Genomic DNA, 27574 nt, shown 5'->3' on the forward strand with positions numbered 1-27574 from the left:
AGGAATTTCCCTGAACCCTAATGCCACAGAGTTCCTGGGACATAGGACTGAAGGACAAAACATGCAGGAAGCCATCTTTGTAGGAAGCTGTGTGTTGATGCAGCTGCCTAGAGGAGGAACTATTGGTGATTCACAGACCTAGAGTCACACTACTTGCAAACTATAGAAAAATCAACACAAATAGACATACCACATGCCAGGTACATAGTGAAAAAGAAAAATGATTGGTGTGCCCCGACGATAAATAGCTTCCAGTGGTAACTTCCCTGAGATCCAGAGAGATACTCTGCTGGCCCATAGCAGTCATGTTCACATGGCTGAGTGGCAATGAAGGAGCTCTCTGAAGGCAGAGGAGAACATGAGGTACCTGCTACAAGCTGTCTGCCCCAGCCCTTCTCTGGCCCTAATTCACAACAACCCAGGGAATAACACCTTTATGAAAAGATGAACTTCCAAATGTAGAGAGGAGTAATAATAATAAAAGTATATAATTATATATGATATATATAATTTATATAATAATATATATAAAAGTAATAATAATAATAAATAATTATTTAATTATTGGATCTATGCAATCTGCTTCAGGAAAAAGCAGTATGTACAAATGATCAAAAGTGAAGATGAAGTATCACTTTGAAAACATTTGCCATCAACAGATAAAAATTGTAACCGAGATGTTCTCCACACAAAAGGTAAATTAATGGAAAAAAAAAATATTTCTTTGAAATGACAGTTTGAAGTCAAGATGAAAGAACTCTAAGATGAAATAAAAAGACAATGAATTAACGGAGTTGAGGAAAGAAATGGAAAATAAAATAAAGCAAATGGATTCACAGAAAAGAGAATAAACTATATGGATGACATATTTGAGAAAATTCTGAAAGAAAAAAAAAAGTTAAAATTGATTTTAGGAAAATTAATACACATGGAAATCAGACTGGGAAGAACGTGCATAAGACATGGAAAGGGTATCTGTAATTAGTGTCTCCCCTAAAAAAGCCCAGAAAATTTGAACAGAAAAAAAAATTTTTAAATATAATTTTAAAAGACTTTACTGGAAAAGAGATATAGACTTATATATTTAAAAAGGAACTGTGTCCCAGGGAAGAAATGGATTCACATCGATTAAAACTAGAATATGGGGGCCAGGCACGGTGGCTCAGGCCTGTAATCCCAGCACTCTGGGAGGCCGTGGCAGGCAGATCATGAAGTCAGGAGATCAAGACCATCCTGGCTAACACAGTGAAAGCCCATCTCTACTAAAAAATACAAAAAATTAGCCAGGCATGGTGGCGGGCACCTGTAGTGCCAGCTACTCGGGAGGCTGAGGCAGAAGAATGGCATGAACCCAGGAGGCAGAGCTTGCAATAAGCGGAGATTGCGCCACTGAACTCCAGCACTCCAGCCTGGGCGACAGAGCAAGACTCCGTCTCAAAAAAAAACAAAAACAAAAAAAAACTAGAACATGGGTGGCTGTAGTGGCTTATGCTTATAATCCCAGCATTTGGGATGCCAAGGCAGGAGGATCGCTTGAGCCCAGGAGTTCAAGACCAGCCTGAGCAATACAGTGAAACCCCATCTCCAAAAAAAAAAAAAAAAAAAAAAAAATTCAGTGGGTGTGGTGGCACACATCTGTGGTCCCAGATACTCAGAAGGCTGAGATGGAAGGATTACTGGGGTCCAGGAGGTAGAGGCTGTAGTGAGCAGTGATCCAACCTAGGTGACAGAGTGAGACCACATCTCAAAAAAAAAAAAAAAAAAAACTAAAACACACCCTAATAAAGTCACTGGACTTCAAGAAGATCTTACTGACACCCAGATACCTCCTACCCCCAAAAATCAAGTCACCTTCAAGTGATTTAAAATAATTTAAGGTATTTAGCAACTATTATTATTGTTTTAATTATAAAAAACTGTTTAAATATGCGTATGAAAATTGGGCAAATGATAGGAAAAACATAATTTTTAAGAAAAGAAAATATAAGGCCGGGCGCGGTGGCTCAAGCCTGTAATCCCAGCACTTTGGGAGGCCGAGACGGGCGGATCACGAGGTCAGGCGATCGAGACCATCCTGGCTAACATGGTGAAACCCCGTCTCTACTAAAAAACACAAAAAACTAGCCGGGCGAGGTGGCGGGCGCCTGTAGTCCCAGCTACTCCGGAGGCTGAGGCAGGAGAATGACTAAACCCAGGAGGCAGAGTTTGCAGTGAGCTGAGATCCGGCCACTGCACTCCAGGCCGGGCGACAGAGCGAGACTCTGTCTCAAAAAAAAAAAAAGAAAATATAATGACCAATTTTGTAAAAAAATAAAATAAAATTTGACAGGGTGCAGTTGCTCACGCCCGTAATCCCAGCACTTTGGGAGGCCTAGGCGGGCGGATCACAAGATCAGGAGATAGAGGCCATCCTGGCTAACACAGTGAAACTCTGTCTCTACTAAAAATACAGAAAATTAGCCGGGCATGATGGCACGCAGCTGTAGTCCCAGCTACTCGGGAGGCTGAGGCAAGAGAATCGCTTAAACCTGGGAGGCGGAAGTTGCAGTGAGCCGAGATCACACCGCTGCACTCCAGCCTAAGTGACAGAGTGAGACTCTGCCTCAAAAATAAATGAATAAATAAATAAATAAAATAGAGGATTTATATAGAGGAAAAAAAGATGGGATAGTATTTACTATATTTGTAACATAAAAGAATTTAATTAAAAATTTTATAAGAAAGATAATTTTATGTATTTATATTTAAACCATAAGGTATATATTATTTTTTAATGAAAGGATTAAAACAAAGGACCATATATACTGCTAATTAGTGCTTCGCAGAAAGCACTGACAGATGAAAACCCATGGTATATAATGTGGAGCAACAACAAATGAAAGTAAACTAAGTATGTGTACAACTCAAATCAGAAAAATTCACAACACACACAAATATACACACACACTAAGCAAATCAGAAGGGAAGAAGTTGAGGGGATGAAAGTATAATTTAATGAACTCAACAGCAAAATGAAGTAATCCAAGAGATGATTCTTTTTACAAACAACTAAATTGACAAATTATTGGCTAACATATCTAAATATGATGAACAAAGTGAGTACAATTAATATACAAAATAAAAATGAGAAACAGAAAATAACCTCAAGGAAATTAAATAAATTATAAAATTTTGGAAGGAGAGAACACTTATCAGTCAGTGTTCATTATGCAGCAAACTGACTTGAGTAGAGACAGAAACCTGAAACAGTATTTGAAGTTCTGTCCTTCCAAAAGCACTAGCCCCAGATGGTTTTACAGAGAAAATACACCAAATTATTAAGAAGCACTTAAGTCCAGAACAATCTTCAAACTGTGCCACAGCAGAGACAGAAGAAACGCTTCTGAATGTGTTTTTATGAAACAAGCAATTTATTGATCTAAAAACTGGACAAAAATATTCCAAATTAAAAATAAAATTACAGTGTCAATGTCAGTCTTACTGAGTTTTGATATCAAAAATCTAAATAAAACATTAACAAATAGAATCCAGCAGCAGATTCAGAAAATTATATCCCATGGTCATATGAGTATTAAATCAGGATATAAATGTTTTAATATTAAAAATATATTAATAGTGTCCATCCTCTGACTTTGCTCATCGTTTTCAGAATTGTTTAGGCTATTCTAGTTCCTTTGCTTTTCATATAAATTTTAGAATCAGTTTGTCAATACCTATAGAAAATCTTGTGGTATTTTGCCAGGAGCAGTGTTTCATACCTGTAATCCAACACTTTGGGAAGCCAAGGTGGGCATATCATGAGGTCAGGAGATCGAGACCATCCTGGCTAGCACGGTGAAAACCTGTCTCTACTGAAAATACAAAACAAATTAGCCGGATGTGGTGGCGGGCACCTGTAGTTCCAGCTACAGGCTGAGGCAGGAGAATGGCGTGAACCCAAGAGGTAGAGCTTGCAGTGAGCCGAGATCCTGCCACTGCACTCCAGCCTGGGTGACAGAGTGAGACTCCATCTCAAAAAATAAAAAATAAATAAAATAAAATAAATACATATATATATATATATATATCTGTGCCAGGTGTGGTAGTTCACACCTGTAATCCCAGCACTTTGGGAGGCCAAGGCAGGTGGGTCACTTGAGGCCAGGAGTTCGAGACCAGCCTGGCCAACAAAAAGCCCAGTGTGGTGCATGCCTATAATCACCGCTACTCAGGAGGCTGAGGCATGAGACTCTCTTAAACCTGAAAGGTGGAGGTTGCAGTGAACAGAGATCACGCCACTGCATTTCCAGCCTGGGCAATGGAATAAATAAAATAAAAATATATGAATAAAATAAAAAATGAAATAATAAAAATAAATGAAATAAAATAAGACTATATTAATAACCTTCACCAAACAGGGAGAAAACTATCATTTTATTTTTTCCATGGCTGCATTTGATAAAATTCAACATTCATTCCTAATTTTTAAAATGTATTCTTAATAACAATGAAAGTGATAGTTTAAAAAAAAATAGGAATATAGCTCAAGTTAAATGCCAGTATTATATTTAATAATACAACATCAGAGCCTTTACTACTAAGGTTAAAGACAAAAAGATTGTCAATTCAAAAGTCCTACAACAGGCCGGACACAGTGGCTCCCGCCTACAATACAAGCATTTTAGGAGTCCGAGACTGGAGGATCACTTGAGCCCAGGAGTTCGTGACCAGTCTGGGCAACATGATGAGATCTTGTCTGTACAAAAAATACAAAATTAGCCAGGTGTGGTGGCACACACCTCTAGTCCCCGCTACTTGGAAGGCTGAGGTGGGAGGATCACTTGAGCTGGGGAAGTCAAGGCTGCAGTGAGCCATGATTATGCCACTGTACTCCAGCTTGGGGAACAGAGCAGAAAACCTGTCTCAAAAAAGAAAAAAAAAAAAAAAAAATGAAAACAAAGTCCCACCACAGCATTTTAAAGGGGTATGCCTCATCTCTTTCCTATAAACCCACTTAATTTGTTTATATATTTAATAGCTCATAGAGCTAGCAAGAACTTTAAATTTATAATATGGCTGGGCTGTCTTTTATATACACAACACACACTATTGTGAGTCCTTATACGGTTACAATATATAGTAATCCATACTAATTTCCTATGACTGAGAGAATTTCCCTCAAATGATGTTGGAGGCTTGTAGGTGCTGTCTTTGCCCTTATGACTTACTCTTCTTGTGTGTGAGTGGGACGTTTTTGGCAGCAATGCAGTCTTAACTTTGGTTTCATTCCACAGGAAAACACAATGCTTTCTGGACTATCACTTTATGGGGTATTTATCAAAAGTATGTTTGCCAAAAAGTTAATGCTGCCAAGGGTGGGTCTCTCTCACCTGGCTCCCAGGTGGGTTTCTGCCTGCAGAACTCAAGTTTCTGCAACGTGAGTTTAGCTGGCCTCCCTGGGAAAGAACCAGGAATGTCATTGGTCTTGGAATAGGCCAAGCAAACTGGACTTTACAGAACAGACCCTCTTTTGTGTGAGGGGATCTGAGGAAACAATTCGTTTGAATTTCCTAACTTCAAGGCATTTGTTTCTTCATCTTAACCATTAATAATTAAGATTTGTATCTTTATAAACTAGAAGGATTGGATGCCTGGAGCTATCAATAACCACCTACCAATCATATTGTTCTTTGTACTTTTTAAGTGACTCATGGCAACAAAATGCGGTGAGTTGCCAGCCCCCACCTCCTCCCCCTGGCCAGCTCGGCCCCCTTAACGGTTCTTGGCACTCTGTGGCCTCTCAGCTATGCAGCCTTGGACCCCGAGGAGAGCTCCCAGCCGGGGGCTGCTGCTGATTGCGCAGAAGGACCTCCGAGCTCTTGCCCTGCTCCCTGCTCCCTGCTCGGGCCTCTTTACTGCGATGACTCACCACTTTACAGGAGCTGGCTGGGCCACTAGTCAGTGGATGCCATTTAGAGATGTCAGAAGGGTTTTTCCTCCACATATCTTCCTCTTGATTTGCTTTTGTGAATACCACTGCGTAAGGCAGGAACATCCAGAGGGGAGTGCCTGACCTCAGAGCACAGAGTCTGTCCTAGAGGGTTTTTGTCTTTATTTTTTTCAGTGTAATTCCTTAGCACCTACCTGCCAGGAGGAAGGTGAGATGTTTTTTGTAACCGTGGAAAATCTGCATTCCCTTTCACATTTGGGGTCTCCAACACAATTTGTGAAGACTGGCATGCCACAGTCCACAGCCACTCTTTTCAGCAAGCTTTGTGCTCTGAACTCTGCCGGTCAGTGTTACTTAGGAGCAGGAAGCCATCGAGAGGGTGAATGTTCTCTCAGCTTCTTCCCTTAACTTGCCAGTTTGTAGAATAATGAGAAGATTTAGAATACTTAGCTTTTCCCAATGCATTTACATAGCCCCCATCACAGGTGACTATCAAAGAAATTTACTGAACTCCCTCAAATCTGGAAGTTTTTGTAATTATAGTTGGGTCCTGTAAACTTACTGAATCTTCATTGACTTCAGTATTTTCTAATGGATAATGCAATGTATCTGAACACTAAGTTTGAAGCCTTGAGGAAGAAACAGGCTAGGAGAGGCTTTTTAAAAGGAAATATTGGCCAGGCGCAGTGCCTCACACCTAATTCCAGAACTTTGGGAGGCCGAGGCAGGTAGATCACTTGAGGTAAGGAGTCCAAGACCAGCCTGGTCAACATGGTGAAATTCCATCCCTCCTAAAAATACAAAAATTAGCCAGGTGTGGTGATGGGTGCCTATAATCCCAGCTACTCAGGCGACTGAGGCAGGAAAATCGCTTGAACCTGGGAAGCAGAGGTTGCAGTGAGCTGAGATTGTGCCACTGCACTCCAGCCTGGGCGACACAGTGAGACTCCCTTAAAAAAAAAAAAAAAAAAAAAAAAAAGGAAATATCAACTTGGCCTGAACATGCAGAAAGGATGATGCCCTAGAGATGCCCCAACTCCTGCTAATAAACATGGAAGTCAGGCAGGTCTGAGGGTGGAGCAACTGTGGAGCGTGACTGGGCGACTATGGGAAAGCGACTTAACTTCTTTGTGTCTTTACATCCTACTCTGTAAAAGGAGGACACTAGTAGAGCCTCTCCCATGAGACCGCTGAGAGAGGTAAAGGAGTTAAAGGAGTTTGTGTCTGCATGCTGTAAGTGTTCTCTATAGCTTTAATAGAGACTAGTAAGAGTTTCACGTTTCATGCATTCCTCAAGTAATTTTGTGCCAGGCACAATTCTAGAGGCTGGGGATCCAAAGATGAACAACATTGACTTGAAAGTGAACTATGTCCACTCAGAAAACATTATATTCCTGGAATTGGAAAATACAAATCTCAAAATTATGGACAAAAACCTGAGCAACTTTTGTATCCACTTGGACCTAGGTTATGATGTGTTTCTTCATGTGAAGCCGAGAGGGGTCAGTAAGGATGCAAACATCAAGTTCAAATGAAATATGCTCGGGAAGAATGCACTCCATAATTCCCAGACTTCATTCAGTATGTTAAGGACCAGTATATTCCTGGACTTAACTAAAAATGATCATTTTCACCTGCTCTCACATCCTGGTTCTGCCCTTGCTAGCTGAGTTCTCATGACTTTCTCTCCACCACTGTGGCTTCCACAGAACCCAGCACTCAGTAAATATTTAGTGAACTGGTTAGTGAGCCAAAAGAAGTGGTGGATGATGTATATGGATAGAAAAGGGCAACTAATAAAGTAAGCATGGGAAAATTCTAATAGGTGGCTCTGGAAAGGGTAGCTGAATGCTTCTGAATTATTCTTGTAACTTTCTTAAGTTTAAAATTATTTCCAAGTGAAACGCTTTTAAAAAGAAGCTATTGTGGGCCGGGCACAGTGGCTCATGCCTGTAATCCCAGCACTTTAGGAGGCTGAGGCAGGCGGATCACCTGAGGTCAGGAGTTCGAGACCAGCCTGGCCAACATGGTGAAACCCCGTTTCTACTAAAAATACAAAAAAATTAGCTGGGCATGGTGGTGGGCACCTGTAATCCCAGCTACTCGGGAGGCTGAGGCAGGAGAATCGCTTGGGCCCGAGAGGCAGAGGTTGCAGTAAGCCGAGATAGCACCATTGCACTCTAGCTTGGGCAACAAGAGTGAAACTCCATCTCAGAAAAAAAAAGAAGCTATTGTATTACTCAAGTAAAGAGATGACAAAATGATAGAGTCATGGCTGTGAGATATGATTTGTTTTAATGGTTCTTACTGTTTTTTCTAAGCTTTTCTATGTTTCTAAGTATGTCTTGGAATTTTTCCCATGATGGACATCACGAGAAAAGCTAATTAAATTTAAAAGAACTAGCTATGGCTTACAAATACTTAATATATTAGAAGTGAGAATAACTTTAAAACCTAAAGAGAAATGTTGAAGTAGACAGCCTTATGAAATGAATTCTCTCTGCTTTCATGGATTATACTAAGTCTTCCTGGGATGACTTCACAAGCAGGAATGTTTCTGTGGCTGCTGATTCATTCCTTCCTGGCAGACATAGCTCCAATGAAGTTGAAATATTATTGTTAATCCCTTTTATTTAGATGTGTGCTAGAATGGCACTCGAGGCACTAAGGATATAAACCAGGGCTTCTGAATGACTGTGAACACATAATTCATTTACTTGAGCCAAATTGTCTCCTAGCAGGGTTCAAGAAACTTGAATTCTCAAGGACTAAAATACACTGTCAGCTGGCTTCTTTTTGAGGTTTCTATTTCAATTTGGAGTCTTGCAAACTACAATTATTTCTCAAAAGAATATGTAAAATACTGCATTAGTTTGCTAGGGCTGCCATGACAAAGTGCCACAAACAGAAATTTATTCTCTTACAGTCTGGAGTCCAGAAGTCCAAGATCAGGGTGTCAGCAGGGCCATGCTCCCTCTGAAGGCCCTGGCGAATGATCTGTTCTAGGCCTCTCCCAGCTTCCCTTAGCTCCTCGGCTTGTGGCAGTGTAAGTCTCATTTTTACAGGGCATTCTCCCTAGGTGTCCAAATTTTCTCTTTTTATAAGGACACAATCGTATTGGATTAGGACCCACCCTAATGACCTTATCTTAACTTGGTCATCAGCAAAATAAGGTCACATTCACTGGTACCGAGGGTTGGCATGTTAACATCCTTTTTTGTTCTGGAGGAAGAACAGTTCAATCCATAACAAATACATTTAAGCAAATGTAAATATTTGAAGACACGTATTATAGTTTTCTATTAACTCCAGCTTTTTGAAAACTTTAATTTTACTCATCTGACAAAAGTAAAACAAAATACTCAAAAAATTAGCAAACTCTTCTTTTTTACTCCGTATAGATCTTAATTTAGAAATGCTTTTATAAGAATGATGTTTGTATGTTAGTATATGTTGATTATCATTAAAATTATAAAACAAGTAGATTATCTGAGTTCTTTGACTGTGGAAAAGATCAAGTAATAACAAAAGATGATTTTTTGCCATTTAAAATAGTACTTTTACATAGAAATACGATTGGGTCTTCCCTAAAATACTATATAGCTATCAATGTATACTCCCATTGGCTTTCTAAGTTACAGAACGCAGGAATGTAGGAGAGCCTCTGAGGTCAGGAGCTCCTGTTGCCTCCTCCTTGGGTAAGTGACTCATTCTCAAGGGATAAAATCATGTAATAATCCCAAAGACATACCTCATCTATGTCACCAGCACAACACCTTTAGTAAAGATCGAATCCATTTCCCCAGTGGTTTGGGAGTGAGTGTCTATCTTTGGTAAAATCTAGCACAGCATTTCCCACTGGTTTTGCACTCTTAGCTATGTCTTGAATAATTTATTGCTCAACATATAGTTGAAAGGCTTGACAATTAATTGGTTTTAAGTAGGACCAAGGAGAGGAAAAATTAAAGCAGATCCAAGGGTTTCCCTATTACAAAGCTATGTTCACTCAGCCAGTATCCCAGTAGACTTTTCTTGAGTGGAAGACAGAAGATCCAAGTTACAGCTAGCACACATGGGTGTACCAATGTCATCATTCACTATACCAGTGTGGGAATTTATTCTATCTGATCTTCAGAATTCAAGTAAATATAGAATGAGGTTGTACAAATCTCTGGGACTGTAGGAAGGAACTCTTTTCTCATGGTGACCTTCTTCCTGGCTTCTCTTGCTAGTTTAGAATCAATTTAAGTGTTACTGAAATTCTAGCCCTTGTCCTTGAAAACGTAGAGACCTTAGGAAAGTTTCTGCTGCAACTGTCGTGAGTTGAATAATTTTCCAGAGATTTGTGCTTGCCAGAGCCTCCTTGCAGTCTCTACTTTCATAAGTTACTGCATTTTTTTGACAAACATCCTGGTCCTGTTGCCAGGCAGGAGTAAGGAAATATGATTATTAAAGTTGAGAAATATGCACTGACCTTTAAAGGACCTACCAACACCCTGCACCCTGCAGAAGTTGAGTGTCTTTTTTCAAAAGCTGTGGGTGACATAATTTATAACTCTCATAGGCAGCTGGTTTCTTGGATGGTGGGTCAGAGTGGAGAGGGGAGGAACTGGATGCCTTGCACAGAAGGTGGTTATACTATACTATGCAGCCACAGCAGTCAACACCATGTGGTTCTGACAGAGGGGAAGAGACAAAGATCCTTGGAACAGAATAGATCCCAGAAATAGAGATCCCAGCATGGACTCACACAAATATGCCAGACTCATCTTGACAAAGGTGCTGAAGCAATTCATTGAAGGAAAAATAGCATTTTTTGACAATGTTACTGACGCAATTGAATATCCAAAAGCAAAAGAAAACAAAAAGAACTTGGACCTACACCTCATACCATATACAAAAGTAATTCAAAATGGATCATGAACAATGCTTTATGCAAAACATGAAACTATCAAATTTGGGGGAGGAAAAAACAGGAGGAAATCAGAAATTGGAACTTTAAAAATTAAAATGTTTTGTTCTGGCAGAGTGCGGTAGCTCATGCCTGTAATGCCAGCACTTTGGGAGGCTGAGGCGGGCGGATCACGAGGTCAGGAACTTGAGACCATCCTGGCTAACACGGTGAAACCCCGTCTCTACTAAAAATACAAAAAATTTAGCCAGGCGTGGTGACTGGCGCCTGTAGTCCCAGCTAATTGGGAGGCTAAGGCAGGAGAATGGCATGAACCCAAGGAGGCGCGGAGCTTGCAGTGAGCCAAGATCATGTCACTGCTCTCCAGCCTGGGCGACAGATCGAAACTCTGTCTCAAAACAAACAAAAAAAAAACCTTTTGTTCTGCAAATGACTTTGTTGAGAGGATGGAAAGACAGTCCTCTACAGACTGGAGGAAAATATTTGCAGATCACATAGTCAACAAAGAACTAGTATCTATAATATATAAAGAAGCCAAGCCTCAGAATTCAACAGTAAAAATGCAAATAATCTCATTAGAAAACGGGCCAAAAAAAATGAACAGACATTTCACTGAAGAAGATGTACAAATGGCAAACACATGAAAAGATGTGACTATCACTAGCCGTTAGGGAAATGAAAATTAAGACCATAATGATATATCACTACATACCTTAGAAAGACTAAAATAAAAAATAGTGACAACACCAAATGCTGGGAAGAATGCAGAGACCACATCACTCATACATGGCTGGTGGGAATGTAAAATGGTACAGCAACCATGGGAAATAGTCTGGCAGTTTCTTATAAAATGAAACATGAAAATTATCGCCCAGAAATTATCTGGATCATAGATCCCAAAGAAGTGAAGACTTAGGTTTACATAAAAACCTGCACATGAATGTTCACAGCAGCTTTATTTGTGACACCTCTGAACTGGAAATAGCTTTCACTGAGTGAATGGTTAAACAAACTGTGGTCGCTTCATGTCATGGAATGCTACTAAGCAATGAAGACAAAAAGACTATTGATCCACACAGCCACCTGGGTGAATCTCCAGAGAATTATGCTGAGTGCAAAAAGCCAAACTCAAAAGGTTACATACTATATTATTCTATTTATATAACTTTTTTTTCTTTTTTTTTTGAGACAGAGTCTCACTCTGTCACCCAGGCTGGAGTACAGTGGTACAATCTCGACTCACTGCAACCTCCACCTCCCGGGTTAAAGTGATTCTCATGCCTCAGCCTCCCCAAGTAGCTGGGTCTACAGGTGCACAGCACGATGCCTGGCTAATTTTTGTATTTTTAGTAAAGACAGGGTTTCACCATGTTGGCCAGGCTAGTCTCAAACTCCAGACCTCAAGCCATCCACCCACCTCAGCCTCCTAAAATGCTGGATTACAGGCACGAGCCACCACGCCAGGCAAATATAACATTCTTAAAATGACAAAATTATAGACATGGGAAGCAGTTCGCGGTTGCCAGGAGTCAGGAAGGAAGGGAGAAGGCTTAGGTGCGTCTATGAAAGGACAGCAGAAGGGATCTTGGTGATGGAATGTTCTTTACCTTAATTGTATCAATGTCAATATCCTGGCTGGGATATTGTTTTGCAATTTTGCAAGATGTAACCATTGAGGAAAACCTGGTAAAAGGTACATAGGAGTGTTCTGTATTATGTCTTACAACTGTGTGTGAATCTACAATTATCTCAAAGTAAAAAAAAAAAAAAAAATTAAACAATAACAAGAGTGTTATAGCATACAAAATTACAATAAGTTGAAAATGGTAATAACTTAAAAACCAGTGTAAATATTAATTATTTTTCTAGCAAACAAGAGAATAGTCCAGTCACAAATGTGCATAACAAGTGCTCTTTCTGGACACCTCCTTTCTCCCACCCAGCCCATGGTTTATCCTTTCCCCAAGTATCTTTTATAAATGAAAGCTCCAAAGCGTGAAGGCATCTGAGCTCCTGCAGTAGCTGGACATCCTGAATTGCTCAGATTTCTACCTAATGAGATTCTGGCCTCATCTGTGGGCCCCGCACCATATGTTCGCAGTTTCTGCTGGACTAAAACCCAAATAGGGGTGGAGGGAAGAGCCTGTGTCATCTTAGACTCTGTAAAGGTGCAGCCATTCTCAGAAGTTCAAAACATCTGAGTTATTTGGGACAAGAGTAATATGTTTGTATCAGTAACCAAATATCTCCATAGAGAATACTAGCAAGAAATGTGGGTGGAAGAGAATCTGACCAAGACACAGAGATACGGGAGCTGAGCCTGAGTTACGGACCACTCCCACTGATGGTATCATTGAGCTGGCTGACAACTTGCTCCTCAAAACACACCATGTTTCAGCATAATTTAACCACAAAAGGCTCGCCAGCATTTTGAACAGCATCGTATCCCAGACAGAAACTGACAAAGGAGACTGAGTCTGCCAGTGGCTGTAAAAAGCTGTCCACACACACTACCTTGATCATTCGATCTCTGCTCTCAGGTGATGGGGCCTGCTTGATAAAATCCATGCAGCCATCTGACCTATTGGCAAAACGTCTGCTATCAGCAGTGTCTGATTTCTTCCACTTTTGGATCCGTATTTGCTGCTTAGCCTAAAAAATAAGTGGAAATGTGTGTGGCGCTTGGGCAGGGCACGGTGATGTGTTTTTGGCATTCTTCAGAGCAGATAAATGACTTCAGGGAAGGGTAGGAGAGAATATGTTTCCAAAGACTTGAGATTCTCTCCATAGGACAAGAGCTTCTAGTTTAGTTACTAATACAACACCCTGTTAGCTGAACATCGTTTTTTAAAAAGGATGTGATTGCCAGTGTCTGTTCTGTGGGCACAATTCTTTCCAGAATAAAAAGTTCTGCCTTGCATTTGAAGTAAGTCCAGCTCAAGAAGAGCACTGCCTTTGAGGTCAGTGGGAAGTCAGTGTCCAAGCCTGTTCCACAGTATGCTGGGTCAGAGAAGACATTCATGTGCTGAAGCCCAGCCCTGAAATTGAAATTCTTATGAGACTAAGCATCTCATACAAGATGAGGATGACTTTTAAAATCATAACTCTCCTATATATCAGTAATACATAGTCTCATTTCAATTGCCCTTATCTCTAGACTGAAGCACACTGGAAGTTGGTAAATCACAGGTCAAAGACCTTTCCAGCAGATCAAATACAGGTGCATTATTGTTTGTAAGGGAAAATGTTTTCTTCATCTTCACCTGTCTGTGGGCTATAATACCTCCTTGATGAGCCACCAGGTCTGTATGATCTCCAAGTGACTCACTGGCGTTTCTTTATTCTAATCATGAGTGACTTCAACACCCTATCATTCTTTTGTTCCCGTCTGGTGTTGAGCCGTAACCTGCTCTGTAAACTCCACCAGACGGAAGGAATTTTCCCCGGAATCAAAATTAATCATTTAACCGCTTCTCTCACATGTGAGGAAGTGTTGTGTTCTTCCTCCCACCTTGGCAGCGCTGGTGGTCTTCCTTCCCCAGCCTAAGTCCCATCAACCCCCACTGCCACCATCCTCCCATGACGTGGCTTTGAGTCACCTCATCTGCTGGTTGGCTCCTGGTGATTCTCCTCGGGCCTTGTTTGTACTTCTTGTGTCTACTCTTAATGATAAACAATAGTCCAGGAGTACCACGATTAGGAAAAGTATGTGCTGTGCTAAATGTTGATGGCTACCAGCATCCATCTCTGTCTCTCCCTCACTGCCCAAGCTTTGTCCAGGCCCCAGTTACTGCCCAGGCACTAAGGCCACCTCCCCTGCAGCTCCGCATAGCCCCTACAGAGAGCAATGTACCCTGCTTCTGAAATTGCTCCTGAAGGCATCAGGCAGGCACCTCTTCACGCTCTTTTTTTTTTTGAGATGGAGTCTCTCTCTGTCGCCCAGGCTGGAGTGCAGTGGTGCCATCTCTGCTCACTGCAAGCTCCGCCTCACGGTTTCACACCATTCTCCTGCCTCAGCCTCCCGAGTAGCTGGAACTACAGGTGCACACCACCACACCCGCCTTTTTTTTTTATTTCTGGTAGAGACGGGGTTTCACCGTGTTAGCCAGGATGATTTCGATCTCCTGACCTCATGATCCGCCCTCCTCGGCCTCCCAAAGTGCTGAGATTACAGGCGTGAGCCACCACGCCCGACCTCACGCTCTTTTTTCTTTCCCAAGCGTAAGTGATACCTGGAGCAAGGTTAGAAAGAAGCCTTGTGCTGAAGATGGCAGAGCTGCCTTTCTAAGATGGGAACGGTGCCAACTTTCCCTTGCTTATGTGAGAAATAAACCTTGATCCTGTTTTGCTCTGAGGAATCTGGGGGCTCTGTGTTATAGCAGCAGCATGGCTTTTACCAAATAATTTCTCATGCTTCACACTTGCCTTAGAAACTATACTGACACTAATGCAGCCCCCAATTATATTATTATTTATAACCTTTGACAATGGTTTTGACTATAAATAATGTAAAACATGACCCTAATTGACTGAAACTGCAAGGAAATATGTTATCTACAAAACCAGAAGTTGAGAGGTGGGACAGATGCCATCTCTGCATTCTGCTGTGTGCTAGCTTTGCGCTAGCTTTGCCTCAGGATGGAGGACACCCTGCTTGGTTGCAGGATATCTGCTACAGGTCCAGGGATCACATCCAGAGATGAAATGTCCATGGAAGGAAGAGACCATCTCCCTCGGTCTTATCATGAGATATGAGGAAACTTTTTCAGGAAGTCCCCAAGAATATTTTCCCTCAAACTCATTCCTAAATTGATCTTGGTGAAATGGAATTATCATGATTAATTTAGACTAATCATTTGGGATAGTCAGAATTTAAGTGTCAGCTGGGTGCGGTGGCTCACGCCTGTAATCCCAACACTTTGGGAGGCTGAAGTGGACGGATCACTTGAGGCCGGGTTTCCAGACCAGCCTGGCCAACGTGGCAAAACCCCATCTCTGCTAAAAATACAAAAATTAGCCCAACGTGGTGGCTTATGCTTGTAATCCCAGTTACTCGGGAGGCTGAGGCAGGAGAATCAATTGAACCTGGGAGGTGGATGTTGCAGTAAGCCAAGATTGCACCACTGCACTCCAGCCTGCGTGACAGAGCAAGACTCCTTCTCAAAAAAAAAAAAAAAAAAAAAAAAATTTAAGTGTCAACCAGTAGGATCTTTGGAGGTCTTAACACCGCCCAACCTGTTCCGTCCTTAAATTTTATTGCTAAGCAATGTCTTTGCTCCTGTACCTTTCTCTCCATAATGGTGCTATTTATTTTGTGGTCATAAATACAGTTCTTAATTATTATTCCTGTTAGACTTCATATGTTTATCACAGCATTCCAGGTTGAATTGGATTCTGCTAACACTTATGTTCAACCTATCTCCCAGCTTCAAAACTGAATCCTATAATATTTACCAGATACCTACTATGTTCTCAGCACTGGGGCATGAAGAAGAAAATTCCTCAACCATCTCACAATCCAGTAAAAGCAAATGAGCAAACAGGTGTGGAGATGCGCTAGGCTTGGGGCCAGGCTCAGTCAGCTGCTAGAGCAAATCAGGGTGCATCAGAGCTGGAGCTGAGAGACCTGGAGGAGAATTCCTCAAGGGAGAAGCAGCCAGTGACAATGGGGGACCCTGAATTTTGTTTTGTTGTTACTGTTCTTGTAATGTCTTTATCTCATATGAATATCAGGATAATGCTGTCCTCCTAGAATAAATTTGGAAATAATTGTCTCTGCTTCAGTTTTCTGGATGGGTTTGACTAGAATCGAAACTATTTCTTTCTTAAATGTTTGATAGAATTCACCAGAGATGCCATCTAGAGTTGAAGTTTTTTATTAGAAACTTTTTAACTATGAATTCAATTTTTAAATAAGTATAGGACTATACAGCTTATCTATTTCTTTTTAAGATAACTTTGGTAATGTATATCATTAAGGAATTTTTCTACTTCATCTCAGTTGTGAAATGTATAGGCATAAAGTTGTTCATAATATTTCCATTTTATCCCTTATCTGTAAGAAGTGTAGTGTTGTCACCTCTCTCATTCCTGATATTGGCAATTTGCGTCTTTGTTGTTGTTGTTGTTGTTGCTGTTGTTGTTGTTCTGATCGTCCTGGCTAGAGGCTTATCAATTTAAATTGATATTCTCAAGGAACTAGCTTTTGGTTTCATTCATATTCTCTGTTTTTTTTTTTCTGTTCTCTATAGCAATGGTTTCTGCTTTGATTTTTATTATTTATTTATTTATTAGTTACATTCTTCTGTTTACATTGAGTTTAAGTTGTTTTTCTTTTTATAGTCTTTCACATAAAAGCTGAGGTCATTTAAGACCTTTCTTCTTTTAATATAGGCATTTAGTGCTTCAGGTTTCTCTCAGAGTACTGTGTTAGTATTCATCCCTGAATGAAAATGATGTGTTTTCATTTTTATTCAGATAAAAATACTTTCTAACTTCCCTTTTGATTTATTCTTTGATTCATGGGTGATTTAGAAGTATATTATTTAGTTTGTATGTATTTTGAGATTTTCCTGATGTCTTTATGTAACTGATTTCTAATTTTAATCTGTTGTGGTCAGAGAACATCCTGGGTCTTGAATCATTTGAATGTTATTGAAGCTTGTTTTGATGGCCCAAAACATGATCTAAGTTGGCAAATGTTTCCTTTGAACTTTAAAAGATTTGTATTCTGCTGTTGCTGAACGAAGTGTTCTGTAAATGTCACCTTGATCAAGTTAGCTGATGATGGCGTTCAGGTCTGCCCGGCACTTGCTGCCTTTCTGCCTACTTGTCCCATCAATCACTGAGAGAGGGGTGCTGAAATCACATTCTATAAGTGTGGCTTTGCTCATTTCTCTTGCAATTCTCTTGGTTTTTGCTTCACATAACATTATCTTCATTCTCTGTATATAAAGTGTCTTCTTTCTCTGGCTGCTTTTAAAATTTTCTCTTTGTCTCTGGTTTTGGGCAGTTTGATTATGATGTGTCTTGGTGTCTTAGTTGTCTTCATGTTTATGGTGTGTGGCTTTTGCTGAGCTTCTTGGATCTGGGGGTTTATAGTTTTCATCAAGATCAGAAAACTCACTTTCACTGGCTTCAACTGCAAGTGTATTAAGCCACTTAAAGCTGTCCCACAGCTTCACTGGTGTTCCTTTCATTTAAAACATCTTTTTTTCTCCCCGTGTTTCATTTTAAATATTTTAAATTGCTGTATCAAGGTCGCGAGTCTTTTGCAATGTCTGACCTTCCCTGAATCCCATGCAGCGTATTTTTCTCACACATTGCAGTTTTCGTCTCTGAAAGTTTTGTTTTTTAAAACATATCTTCCATATCTCTACTTAATGTTTTGAATATATGAAATATAGTTACAACCTCACAATATTTATGCTGAGTGAAAGAAGCCAGACCAAAAAGAGTACCTACACAATGCTGCCATTCATAGAAAACTCTAGGAAATGTGAAAGTAATAGAGAGTGACAGAAAGCAGATCCTGGCTGTCTGAGGGTGAGGGTGGGGCTGGGCAAAAGGGAGACATGACAAAGAGGCCTGAGACAACTTGGGGTGATGATCTTGATTATAGTGATGGTTTTACAGTTATATATGTGTACAGTATATATATGTACATACATATATACACACACACACATACACACACACATATATCACATGGTATATTTTAAGTGTGTGCAGTTTATTATCTGTCAAATATATATATATTTTATATAGATTATTTTCATTTATTTATTTATTTATTTTGAGACGGAGTCTCACTCCGTTGCCCAGGCTGGAGTGCAGTGGCTCCATCTCGGCTCACTACAACCTCCGCCTCCCGGGTTCAAGTAGTTCTCCTGCCTCAGCCTCCTGAGTAGCTGGGACTACAGGTGCCCACACCATGCCTGGCTATTTTTTGTATTTTTTTTAAGTAGAGACGGAGTTTCACCATATTGGCCAAGTGGTCTCGATCTCCTGACCTTGTGACCTACCTGTCTTGGCCTCCCAAAGTGCTGGGATTACAGGCATGAGCCACTGCGCCCAGCCTGTCAAATATATTTCAATAAAGCTGTTTAAAAAATAGTAATCCTGAGCAAGCTTGTTGGCTGTCAATCCTTTTCCTCGCCCAGAGACATTCATCCGTCTCTAAGGAAGAACAAGGGCCATAAGGCAAAACTAGAAGAGCAGTCTTAAGACCGCAGTGCACCCACACACTTGCCCTGGGGTCCTTGTCACCCTCTCTCTGCCATCCCACATGGCTCTCAGCGGTGGTGACTGTGCAGAGGGGCAGCAGAGACTGGTGCCTGCTTGACCACCAGCACAGCAAATAGCTGCTCACCTGTCCAGTTATTTTCTTAGGAAAAAAAAATCTAAAAACCCTGCAAGATCAGGCAGAATGCATTTTGAAGCTGGGACTTTGATAATTATTGTTAACCCGTTTATGCCTGAGGTTGCAGTTTTTTGAATTTTTGCAATCAGATTTTGGCGATGACCTTGAGCAATAGGATGTAAACAACTCCCACATGCTTAGCGTTCCAGTAATGGAACGCTAGGCATCAATTTAAGTTGCCCTCCAGAAGTATTTTTTCAGTTTACTCTCTCACCAGCAAGGAGGGAAGTTTCTTTCCCTCAGAAACAGTGGCTCATACTGGGGATTCCCTTTCCTTTATGTCTTAGACTGATGTGATAAATTACTATTTACCTCATTGCTGAAATTCACATTTCTTTGGTTAGTGAAGTTTAGTATTTTTATATATGTTTGCTGACCTTCACATATATAAATATGCCTATATATAAAATATATAATATATTAATATATATAGTCTGTTCATTTATGTGGCTTAGCTTTCAACTGGAATATTTAGCCTTTTGTCTGATTTTGCAATACCCTTTAAAATAAGAATGTAAACTTGTTAAATAGTCTATTTTTTACTTTTAATTTTTTATATTGACAGCTAACAAATTTTATATATATGTATACACACATATATATGTGTATGTGTATATTATATATGTAGTAAGAGTGAGTACATCGACACTTACCTGGAAATCATGATTTTTAAGTGAAATAACATATAACGAAACTAACTTTTTTCCTCATCAGGATTATAACAAAACAACATTGAATGAAGCAATGCTGTTTGAGGAGCTGGTGTATGTTGTTTTATATGTATTATTTAAATTAGTACTTTCCATAAGTCAGGCACTGTTCTAAATTCTTCAGAAGTATTAATGACTTTCATCATCATGACAACCCTATGGACTATATTTTATTATTAGCTCCGTTGAAGATTGAGCAAAATGAGACACCGAGAGGGAGGATAATGTGTCCTAGGTCACACAGCTGTGAACAGGCGAGGCTACTATTGAACCCAGGCACACAAGCTCTAGAATCCAGCTCTGAACCACTATGCTATCTTGTCTCTCAAGGATAGACCTTCCATTTTGATTTTATAGATGTCTCAAACCTTATCCATAACCTGTGTCACTTCCCAGCTTTCACCATTGGGATTATGCTTCATAGAACCTTTTGTCATCCCAATGACCTATAAATACTGATTTATTTTTCCTTCTGCTACTTATATCAGGTTGATTTGGAATTTGTTTCAGTATGTTTTTCATTTTTTCTTTTTAGCCAGCAGACATTAAGGACTTCTGAGGAGCCCAGTACCTTGCATAGGCACTACGGACCCTGTTTTGCTTAACCCACCCAGCAGCCAATTTTAGCAGATATCCTGGTTTTGCAGGTGAGAAGAATTGAGATACAAAGAAGTTTTGTTAATTTTTCCAGTTCATGCAACAAGTAAATGGGAAACCAGGATGAAAATCAAAGTCTATCTGTCATCAGACTGTTACTCATAATCACCATTCAGAGAGCTCAGATGTGGGACAAGATTCTAACTCCAGCCTTCTCCCAAATGGTTCATTTGCCAGTTGCCCTAGAGTTACGTATTGTCTTATTTGTTTGTTTTACTGAATCTGAGTATTAAAAGCCTTGTATCTTGTGAAATTTCTTTTAGGTCTAATAAAAGTGATGAAAGAGACCAGGATAACATTCTAATAATTAAATAAGATTTTCGTAATAAAGTCCTTATTTTGTAAACTTAACAATTGAATCTTGCTAGATTAATAACTCATTTTTCCTGATGTACTAATTCAATATAAAATGGTTATTCAAACTGAACTTTGAAGTCATCTGTGCTGCTGTTTTTGAATCCATTTAAAAACCTCCATGCTCAGATCACAATTTGCTAAGGAGATTATTAAGTTTGGAGCGCATGCTATATTTTTGGATTCTAAATAGTTTCAAAATGCCTGGTTTGGCGTGCATATCAGTGACAGTGGGTAGAAGTGGATGAATGGGATGGAGGTGCCTCCAGCGTCATGGAAACACACCGTGCTGTGGCCGCCCCGTGGGCCTGGGGCTGCACACTGGGAAAGGACAGGGGCAGAGCGTGTGGCAAGCAGACCTGGGAAGGATTTTCAGTGTAATCATTTATTATGTAGAAACCGAGCAAGGTGCACAGCCATCTTAATCCACAACTACCTCATGGGCAGAATGGGAGTATAATGGAACCCACCTCAAAGAGTTTGTTTAAAGCATGTAGCACAGTGCCTGATGGCACATGGCATCTCTGTCTCATTGATTTGACTGAAGCTAATACGAATTCTCTGTGTGCGTTTATGTATTTGAGAATGTACAGGTCTCCTCAGGGAGTAAATTGTATGATTGGCAGGCTAACTCATTTGGGGGATGTTGCCCCAGTTCCACATTGATGGACAGTGAGAGCTCATCCAGACTGGAGACCTCTGCATGAGCCAGGACTGCCAGGTGGGTGGGTGGCTTGGAGAAGACTCCTCCCTTCCCCAGTGAAGTAATAAGGCATCATAGGCCGGGCGCCACCGGTGGCTCACGCCTGTAATCCCAGCACTTTAGGAGGCCGAGATGGGTGGATCACCAGGTCAGGAGATCGAGACCATCCTGGCTAACACGGTGAAACCCCATCTCCACTAAAAAGTACAAAAAAAAAAAAAATTAGCAGGGTGTGGTGGCAGGTGCCTGTAGTCCCAGCTACTTACGAGGCTGAGCCAGGAGAATGGCAGGAACCCAGGAGGCGGAGCTTGCAGTGAGCCATGATTGCACCACTGCACTCCAGACTGGGCGACAGAGCAAGACTCCATCTCAAAAATAAATAAATAAATAAATAAATAAATAAGGCATCACAACATACATCTTCATCCAGTGCTTTGACAGACTCTTTTCGTGGATTTTTTCATTCCAAATACTTTCATGGAGCACTCACCATGTTCAAAGAGCTTTGAAAAATATAAAGAAAGCAAGACCCATGCCCCTTTTACAGGTAGCTGTTTCAGGAGGGGAAGCGGTAAGGCCAGCAGTGAGTTCTGTGTGGGAGGATAGAACCAATCCCAACAGAGGCAACACTGGTGGACTGTTGCCTTTCCCATAGCACACAGGACGCAAGTTGACAGGGTTAAGCACACCCAAGGAGCCTCATGAGTGGCTCTTCTCACATGCCCTGGGTGGTCTGGATGAGGAGGTGATGTATCATGGAGATCAGACAGTCTTAAAATGAGGCTGCGTTACAGGATAAGCCACTGTGAGAACCTTTGGGATAACTTTCACTTCTGTATACCTTAGGCCCACAATGGTGATGGTAATGAACATGGTGACAGCGTCACATATGGGAGGTTACCTGAGCAAGGCACCCTGCTAGGCTGCAGTATCAAGTTACCACAAACTTAGTGGTTAAAACAACACTAATGTATCATCTTACAGTTCTGGAGGCCAGAAGTGTGAATGAGTCTCACTGAACAAAAATCAAGCTGCTATGAGGGCAATGTTCCTTTCGGAAGCTCTAGGGCAGAGTCCATTTCTCTGCATTTTCTGACCTCCAGAGGTCGCCTGCAATTCTTGGCTCATGGCCCCTTCCTCCATCTTCAAGGCCAGCAATGGTAGGTTGAGTCCTTCTTACATCCCATCACTCTGACACCAACTCTTGCCTCCTGCCTCCACTAATAAGGACCCTTGTGGTTACATTGGGCCTGCTGGATAATCTAGGATAATCCCTCATCTCATGGTGGCTGACGAGCAGCCTTAATTCCATCTTCAGCCTTATCCCCTTTGTTATGTAGGAAACATAAGTGCCGAGGGTCAGGCAGTGGAGGTCTGGGAGGAGCGATTGTCCTGCCTCCCACAGAAGCCTCCCTCTTTTACAAGAGCTCTTCGGGACACAGCTTTTACTAACCCCATTTCACAAGAAACAGAGGCTAAAGAGGGCAAGTAGCTGCTGTGGAAAGGGAAATGCCATTATGTGCCAGTGCATCTTCTAAGGGCGACCGCTTCAGCTCATTCGCTCTTTACCACATCATCCATTTCACAGATGAGTAAACTGAGGTCCAAGGGTGGTTAAGCACCTTGCCCAAGGTCACACAGGGAGTAAGTCACTGGCTGACTCTCCAATCCACAGTCCATGTGAGTCCTTAGTAGGGCAAGTGGACCTTGGAGAAGGTTCTGTAGGGGGACATGATTAGGGAACCAACCCAAGGGGGTAGGCGTGAAAGGAATTGTCAAACCAAACCTAGAGAAATGGGGGTGTTACTGTATCAATTGCTGCATTTGTCCTCATGGGTCACGTTGATTTCTAGCAATGGTTGGGAATGACAGGTCACCCTGGCCATTTCAGAACTTTGGAATGTCACACATTTTTAGCAAGTGAAGTTGCCTAGAGGTGGTAGAGGGGCTAAATGCATGTTTTTATACAGTTTGGGGCTCACATTGGGCTCAGAGAAACTGAGTGAATATGCAACTTCACAAAATAAACACAATTAACATTTTCCCTTAGGCATGAGAGGAGTTCATGAGATTGTTTGTATTAAGGTGATTTGTTAACTGTGAAATTCTGCACAACCGCTTTGTTTTTTCACCACACATCCAGGTCTTAGCAGCTCCTTGCTGTCAGAGCCTGCTCAGAGGGGAGTGGCCTGGCCTCCAACCAGTGACAGCCAAATTCCTTCTGAAATCTATCCACTCTGTGCCTGCTCTGAGCGTGCTTCTCCCATGGGCATTTCTCCACTTCTTTGAGAAACTATTATTTCCTCAAAAGGGTCTTTCATTCCATCCCATTGTGTAGAATATGTAATTAAATTATATTCTTGCTGAACTTAGCTGTGTGACCCACCAGGGTGCAGCCAGCCGATGCCACTGGGCTCCCTCCATCCAGTTTTAACCTTCACCCTGAGAGTTCTCGTCCTTTAGACCTGGGATCCTGTTTCCACACCACAGGGAGAGGAATGAGAAAAACAGGGACATTTTCTAGGAATCTGGTTGTACAGTCACATATGAGACAAGTGGAAAAATTGCTTAAGGCTTTATTTTTGTTTTTATAAAAAACACTTTCATTGTGAATGGGAATGAGTTCTGTTTTTCTATTTCCCTTTCTACCTGGCCTCTCTCCATTAAAAAAACTAAATCAAGACAGTATATAAAGAAGGATGTCCAGACTACACGGTAGTTAATAAAAAGTCATGGAAAGAAAAGCAAATGACCCCAGGAGGAAAACTAATCACTGAAGTTAAGCTGCTGATGGCCAAGATGAAGAAAAGACTGTGGCAGACACAGCCCTTGCTGTCAGAGAGCTTTCCGGTGGAAAACACACGCTGGCTGCCGTCACACCATTGGGCATGCACCCCTAGGCGCCGCCTAGGCTGCTCGGAACACTGCAGTGAATGAACAAATGTGGATTTCGGAGCTCACGGTCCAGCATTAATTTTGAAAAGGAGTTTCTCACATGACACCCTGTAGAAAGAACTCTGAGCAAAATTTCAGGAAACTGATGTTTTCTGGAACTGATTCTCTTACCACAATGTGACCAATTAGATATACAAAAGGTGAAACGATAACTTTAAAACAGACTATCACTGAAAATTTTAAATAACTGAAAAAACTCATGAATTACAGAGAAAAATTACAATGCAAACTAAATTATATGATGCATCTCAATCAGTATTTAGAAGGAAAATTATATTTTAAATGTATTTATTTAAGACCAAGAAAGTTTAAAAATAAAAACTTCATATGCAACTCAAGAACTTAGAGGAAGATAAATTGAATAAACATAAAAAACATAGGAATATGGCCAGCATGGTGGCTCAGGCCTGTAATTCCAGCACTTTGGGAGGTTGAGGCAGGTAGATCACCTGAGGTCAGGAGTTCGAGACCAGCCTGGCCAACATGGCAAAACTCCGTCTCTACCAAAAATACAAAAATTAACTGGGCATGGTGATGTGTGCCTGTAGTCCCAGCTACTCAGGAGGCTGAGGCAGGAGAATCACTTGAACCTGGGCAGTGAAGGCTGCTGTGAGCCGAGATCACGCCACTGCCCCGAGATCAGGCCACTGCATTCTAGCCTGGGCAACAGAGCGAGACTCAAACAACAAAACCCCATAGAAATATAAAACTTAAACATATAAGCACAAAAATAAAAAACAATGAAACAGTTCAGAAACTCAACAAAATCAAAAGATGATTTTTTGAAAGAACACTAAAGAGGATAGATTTCTAGCAGAGTTGATTTAGAAATAATGAGAAAAATAACAAAAAAATAAGAGCATAAAACAGCAAATTCAGATATCATAAAGATTAAAAAATTAGTAAGATAATCCCATGAACAACTTTATTTCAATACATTTGAAAACTTAAATGACATTTTCTAGAAAATATAAATAATTTGACAAGGAAAATTGGAAATGTAAACCATAGACATTACATACATAGAACTGGAAATCTAATGGTACTCAAAATTTCTAGAGCATTTTTACAAGCAAATTTTACCAGACATTCAAAAAACAGATCTCTTTATCTCATACAAATTCTCCCAGAGAATTAAAAACAGAGGTAAACTTTAGCAACTTGTTCTATGAAACTAGTATAATCTGGATTTTTAAAAACTTAAAAGCATCATACAAAAATGATAGACCCATCTTACTAATAAACATAATTTCAAATATCTTAAAACACAAATCAAATTCAGAAGTGTATAAAACTAACATGTGGTAACAAGTGGGGTTTTATCCTGAAGATGGAAAAATGACTTAACATCAGAAAATATGTTAATGTAATCCACCACATTAAAGATTACAGGAAAAAAGTACTTGGCCGGGCACAGTGGCTTACACCTGTAATTCCAGCACTTTGAGATGCTGAGGTGGGTGGATCACCTGAGGTCAGGAGTTTGAGACCAGCTTGGCCAACATAGTGAAACTCCGTCTCTACTAAAAATACAAAAATTAGCTGGGCGTGGAGGCCCACAACTGTAGTCTCAGCTACTTGGGAGGCTGAGGCAGGAGAATTGCTTGAACCCAGGAGGCAGAGGTTGCAGTAACTGCACCACTGCACTCCAGCCTGGGAGACAGAGCGAGACTCCATCTCAAAAAATAAATAAATAAATGAACAAATAAATAAATAATAAGTACTTCATAAAATTCAACATTATTTCATAATAAAACCTGTGTAAGGAAACCAAGGTGGCTATCCTCCAAAATTAGCAGACATCATGCTTAATAGTACAGTCTTAGAAGCATCCCTAGGAAAACAGAGGACAGGACATGGATGTTTGCTATTTCTGCATGTATCCTGTAGGTTGAAAACCAATGTAATACAAAAAATGCAATCAACCAGTAAGATAAAGCCAATGGAATAAGGTGCAGAAAGGATAAGAATAGAAGACAAAGAAACCAAACAAACAGTCCTCAGTTGCAGACGACATACTTGCCTACCCTCCTCCCCAACTCAAGACAGTCAACTAAGAAAACTTCTTAGAAGATCAACATAAAAACTGAATACTGTTCCTATACACCAACAATTAGAAAATGCAAAATGAAAAGATCTTATTCAGTGTGGGGAACAACAACAAAAAGAAAATTATGAGTGTACCTAGTAAATCTAGGAAAACATGTGCATACTTTTTATTTTAAAAAAAAAAGCACCCAATGTTTATTGAAAAACTTTAAACCTGAATAGAAAGACATCACATACTTATGGATGGTGTTCATGTCAAATGAATGCATAAATTCAGTGCATTTCCATTCAAAATTTCAATGCAGGTCTATGTGAAACTTGATACATTGATCATAAAATTCAAATGAGAAAAGAAAGGCCCAAGAATAGCTAAGATCATTTTTATAATGATAGCAAAATGGAAAGACTTAGATCTCAACTCTGCAACTATTACCACAAAAGATTTTATCTTTCCCGATGGAAAATTTTGCTTTCTCATTCATTCATTCATCCATTTATTTGTCATGTTTTAAAACTCTACTGTGTCCCAGGCTCTATTCTTGGCTTTGAGAATAGATCAAAGAACAAAACCAACAAAATGCCTGCCCTCAGGGTGCTTACATTCTAGCGGGTGGGTCAAGTAATAAAAATAATATACTGCAATCGTGGACAGTGGTGAATGTTATGAAGAAAAATTAAGTGAATTAGGGAGGGCTCTATTTTAAAGAGGGTTAAAAGGGAAGGCCCCTCTTGATAATGTGATGTTTGAACAGAAACCTTGAATGAGGTTCAAGCAAGCTGTACAGCTCTCTGAGGGGAGAGAAATAGCAGGAAGAAGAAAGAGTAAGTGCAAAGGCCTGAACTGGGAACACAGTCAGTGTGCAAGGAATTGCAAGTGTTTCTG

The 27574-nt window shown here is 40.5% G+C and overlaps 1 protein-coding gene across 1 annotated transcript in view; it reads left to right on the forward strand.

The window, feature by feature from the left end:
- PKD1L1 (polycystin 1 like 1, transient receptor potential channel interacting) overlaps positions 1 to 20920 on the forward strand; it is a 180985-nt gene extending 160065 nt beyond the window's left edge. Inside the window, exon 57 of the mRNA XM_073008857.1 lies at positions 20509 to 20920. Within this exon, the coding sequence (XP_072864958.1) occupies positions 20509 to 20532 (24 nt within the window). The 3' untranslated portion in view covers positions 20533 to 20920. The remainder of the gene's footprint in view (positions 1 to 20508) is intronic.
- Positions 20921 to 27574: the final 6654 nt, after the last annotated feature.

This window comes from Chlorocebus sabaeus, chromosome 21 (assembly GCF_047675955.1).
Source record: "Chlorocebus sabaeus isolate Y175 chromosome 21, mChlSab1.0.hap1, whole genome shotgun sequence".
Classification (NCBI taxonomy): domain Eukaryota; kingdom Metazoa; phylum Chordata; class Mammalia; order Primates; family Cercopithecidae; genus Chlorocebus; species Chlorocebus sabaeus.